At 53.3% G+C, this 4093-nt stretch overlaps 1 protein-coding gene across 1 annotated transcript; it reads right to left on the reverse strand.

Moving 5' to 3' along the window:
* Positions 1–227: 227 nt before the first annotated feature.
* LOC135287329 (olfactory receptor 14A16-like) lies at positions 228–3887 on the reverse strand. The gene is made up of 2 exons (XM_064400670.1): positions 777–3887; positions 228–637 (listed from the first exon to the last, which is right to left on the reverse strand). The coding sequence occupies exon 1, from the start codon at positions 2090–2092 to the stop codon at positions 1112–1114; it is 981 nt and encodes a 326-aa protein (XP_064256740.1). The 5' UTR covers positions 2093–3887; the 3' UTR covers positions 228–637; positions 777–1111.
* Positions 3888–4093: the final 206 nt, after the last annotated feature.

Genomic DNA, 4093 nt, shown 5'->3' on the forward strand with positions numbered 1-4093 from the left:
CTAAGGATGAGGAACTTCATCCAGTATCTGCTAAGATCCTTTTACTTCTCACCCTAACCTGAAAAGGTCTTAACTAGAAAGAGGACCTGGAATGTTAGACCAAAAAAGGGGAATTTCCGACTCTCCCGTGAGGACGTAAGCCCCAGCTCTGCCTGCAGACCAGCGGACACAGCTGCATCATCATCCTCCTCCTCCATGCCACTCCTGGGAGCACCGGCGGCGTGGGCGCGACCCGTCCATTTCTCCCCACCTGAGCTGATTCTTTTTAATAAAGGCATTAAAAACGAGAAAGATCTCCTGCCTCATTTATTTCAGCGAGGCAGTGTCGGAACCCAGGACATCCCTCTGGGTGCCCTGGATGGCTCGAGACCCGGGCAGGGGGCTCGGGAGTCCTGGCATGCAGCCAAAGACCCCTGCAGCTTTGAGTTCCACCCATGGAGCAAATTACCAACTTTATATGAAGAATTACGAGCCATAAAACTTGAAGCAGCATAACAGTAGTTGTCACAGGGTGAAAGGTGGAATTTGGAAGAATTTTACTATGGGGGTCCAGGGGACAAGATGGAGGGATTTGGGCGTTGTCCTGTTCTTCTTCCTTCTTCTTCCTAGCCTCCATCCTCTTGGTGATGGTAGCACCCTAGGATTGGTGTAAAGTAGAAAGTCACTGTCCAACATAGATGATAGGTAATGGAAAATAACTGCAGATAAAGTACATGTAGTTTTTAGTATAAAGAGATAGCAATGCCTCAGGGCAGAGTAGCGTGCCTCGGACTGACCTGCTGAACACACCTTGGCAGGCCAGACAGAAAATGTTTTAGATAGGAAATAATAAACAACCTTGAGAACGCGAGCTGAAGACTTCTGACTTCTTCTTTGACAGCTGGGTTGGAAAAAGAGACTTTTAACACACCTCGGGCTCACCTTGACCAGAGGAGATCCCGAGAGGGCAGGGGCACGAGAGCAGCACTGGCAACACCAAGTGCTGCTGCTGCTGCTGCTGGGCACAGCTGCTGTGCCAGCACTGATCTGCCCCAGCTCTGCACACAGACATCGCTGCTGCAGCTCCAGAGAAGGCAACAAAAGGAGGATCTCCGCTGGGAAATACTTTCTTTCATTTAAAACCACTGAGAGTGCAGCGCCTCACTGACACAGTCTGTGGCCACAGGGAAGGTGGAGAGAAACAAAATGAGCAATGGCACAAACAATGGCATTTCTTTGCGGAAAATATTAAGAAGGAAAACAAAGAAATAGGGCCTCCAAAATGAAACCAACAAGCAGTATCAAAAATTACTTCTATTACAAGAGATTTGCAGAAACTGGCCAGCAGTTCAGTGTTTCTGAAACCTCCGCTCATCAGTCTCAACACTGCAGCCTTGAGCTCCTGGTTCCTCAGGCTGTAGATGAGGGGGTTCAGGGCTGGAGGCACCACTGAGTACAGAACTGACACCACCAGATCCAGGGATGGGGAGGACATGGAGGAGGAATTCTGGTAGGCAAAGGCTGCAGTGCTGAGGAATAGGGAGAGCATGGCCAGGTGAGACAGGCAGGTGGAAAAGGCTTTGTGCCGACCCTGCTCAGAGGGGATCCTCAGGACAGCTCTGAAGATCTGCACGTAGGAGAAAACAATGAACACAAAGCATGCAGAGGCTAAAAAGACACTAATCATGATAAGCCCAAGTTCCCTGAGGTAGGATTTGGAGCAGGAGAACGTGAGAATTGCTGGGATATCCCAGAAGAACTGGCCCACGGCATTGCCATGGCACAGGGGCAGGGAAAATGTATTGGCCATGTGCAGCAGAGCAGTGAGAAAGGCAGTGGCCCAGGCAGCTGCTGCCATGTGGGCACAAGCTCTGCTGCCCAGGAGGGTCCCAGAGTGCAGGGCTTTGCAGATGGACACGTAGCAGTTGAAGTACATGATGGTCAGGAGGAAATACTCTGCTCCAATGAAGAAGATAAACAGAAAGAGCTGTACAGCACATCCTGAGTAGGAGATGGTGCTGGTGTCCCAGAGGGAATTGTGCATGGCTTTGGGGACAGTGGTGCAGATGGAGCCCAGGTCACTGAGGGCCAGGTTGAGCAGGAGAAAGTACATGGGTGTGTGCAGGTGGTGGCCGCAGGGGCAGAGCCCCAGTGTTTCACAGGCAGATGAGAGCTGGCCCTCAGGAAGCCAAAGGAACCTGGACAGTCCTGGGAGCTTCTCTCTGGGAGCTGTCCTTGGATATAAGGAATTTTAGAGGCAGATTCCCAATTGTGGCCATAGACACCTGGACTTCAAAGATCCTTTTTTCAATGGAAAGAAAAGCACATCCCTCCAGTGTTTTGAAGGCAGGTAAGAGGTGGCCCCCAAGATGCCAAGGCCATCCAGAGCTGTCTTTGCTGGCAGGTTTCCTATGGGAACAGTCTTCAGATATAATCAGATATAGAGGTAGAATCCCAATTTCAGCCATGAACCCCTGGAGGAGAGGGAGAGTTCTTTCCCACAGGAAGGAAAGCACAGAACTCCAGAGTTTTAGGGGAAGATGAGAAGCAACCCTCAACATGCCATCTCAGCTGCACCAGTCAGGCCAAGCCAACCAGACCTGTTCCATGTTCTTGGATCCTTGGGGCCCTGCAACATCACAATTGCCCTTTGGTTCCATGAGTCCCCATATTATCACAAGAGATCTTTGTTTCCATGAGGCCCAGTGATATCACAATGGTCTCCTTGGCTCTGCAGTGCCACAATGGCCCCTTGCTTCCATGAGGCCTTGCAGTGTCAAAATGGTTTTCCTTGGTTCCATGGGACTGTGCAGAGTGCCACAATGGTCCCTTGGTTCTGTTGGGCTCCCCAGGACCACAATGGCCCCTTGGTTCCACAAGGCCTGGCTGTGGCACACTGGCCCCTTGCTTCCATGGGGACCCACAGTTGTCACAATGGCCCCTTGGTGCCATGGGGACCTAGAATGCCAGAATGGTCTCATTGCTTCCAGGAGGCCCTGCAGTGTCACAGAGAGCTCCTTGGTTCCACAAAGCCCTGCAAACCCCTTGATTCAACACGGCCTCAAAGTGTCAGAATGGTCTCCAGGGTTCTAGGAGGTCCTGCAGTGTCACAAGGGCACCTTGCTTCCATGAGGCCCTGAAATATGGAATGGCCCCCTGATTCCATTGGGCTCCTCACTGTTACATGAGTTCTTAGTTTCATGGAGGCCTGCAGTGTCACAATGGCCCTTTGGTTCCAAAGGGTCCCAAACTGTTCTAATAATCTCCATGGTCCCATGAGGTCCCTCAATGTCACAATGGACTTTTGGTTCCATGAGCTTTCATAATGCTCAACAGCAGTCTCCTTGGTTCTGCAGTTTTATAACTGACCCGTGGTTCCATGAGGTGCCTGGCCTCCCACAGCTTCTCAGGGACCCTTTTCCCCATCAAGGTCCCTAATATCCCTTCATGGCCCCTCAGAGCCCCTTATGGCCCCTCAAATCTCCTCATGACCCCTCATGACCCTTCACAGCTCATGGCCCCTCATAGCCCCTCACAGCTCCTCATGGCCCCTCATAGCCCCTCACAGCACTCATAGCCCCTCACAGATCCTCATAGCTCCTCATGTCTCCTTACAGCCCTCCACAGTCTCTCATGGCTCCTCAGAGCCCCTCACGGCTTCTCATGGTACCTCATGGGCCCTCACAACCCATCATGGCCCCTCACAGCCCCTCACAGCCCTCATGGCCCCTCACAGCCCCTCATGGCCCCTCACAGCCCCAGGCCTGGGGCTCCTCCCAAAGGAGAAGGGGTCAGGCCCTGCTTGTTCTCTTTTGATTTTGGTCCCTTCACAGCAACCAGTAAAGAAAGGCTGAAATGGAGCCTTTCCTCAGCGTTTCCCTCAGGGTTAATTGCGGGCTGAAGCTCTGTGCTGGCGCTGGCCCCAGCACCAACATCCCTGCAGCCGCCAGGCCTTTGCTGTCCCCCCGTGTCCGTCGCTGTCCCCGAGTCCCGCCCGGCTCTGGCAGCATCAGCAGCCGCAGCGCAGCGGGCGCCGGCCCGGCCCAGCCGGGGCTCCCGGGCAGGAGCAGCAGCAGCGCCGGCCCCTTCCCGCCTGCTCCTGCCTCGGCTCCCA

The sequence above is a fragment of the Passer domesticus genome, chromosome 29, assembly GCF_036417665.1.
Source record: "Passer domesticus isolate bPasDom1 chromosome 29, bPasDom1.hap1, whole genome shotgun sequence".
In the NCBI taxonomy this organism is placed as follows: Eukaryota; Metazoa; Chordata; class Aves; order Passeriformes; family Passeridae; genus Passer; species Passer domesticus.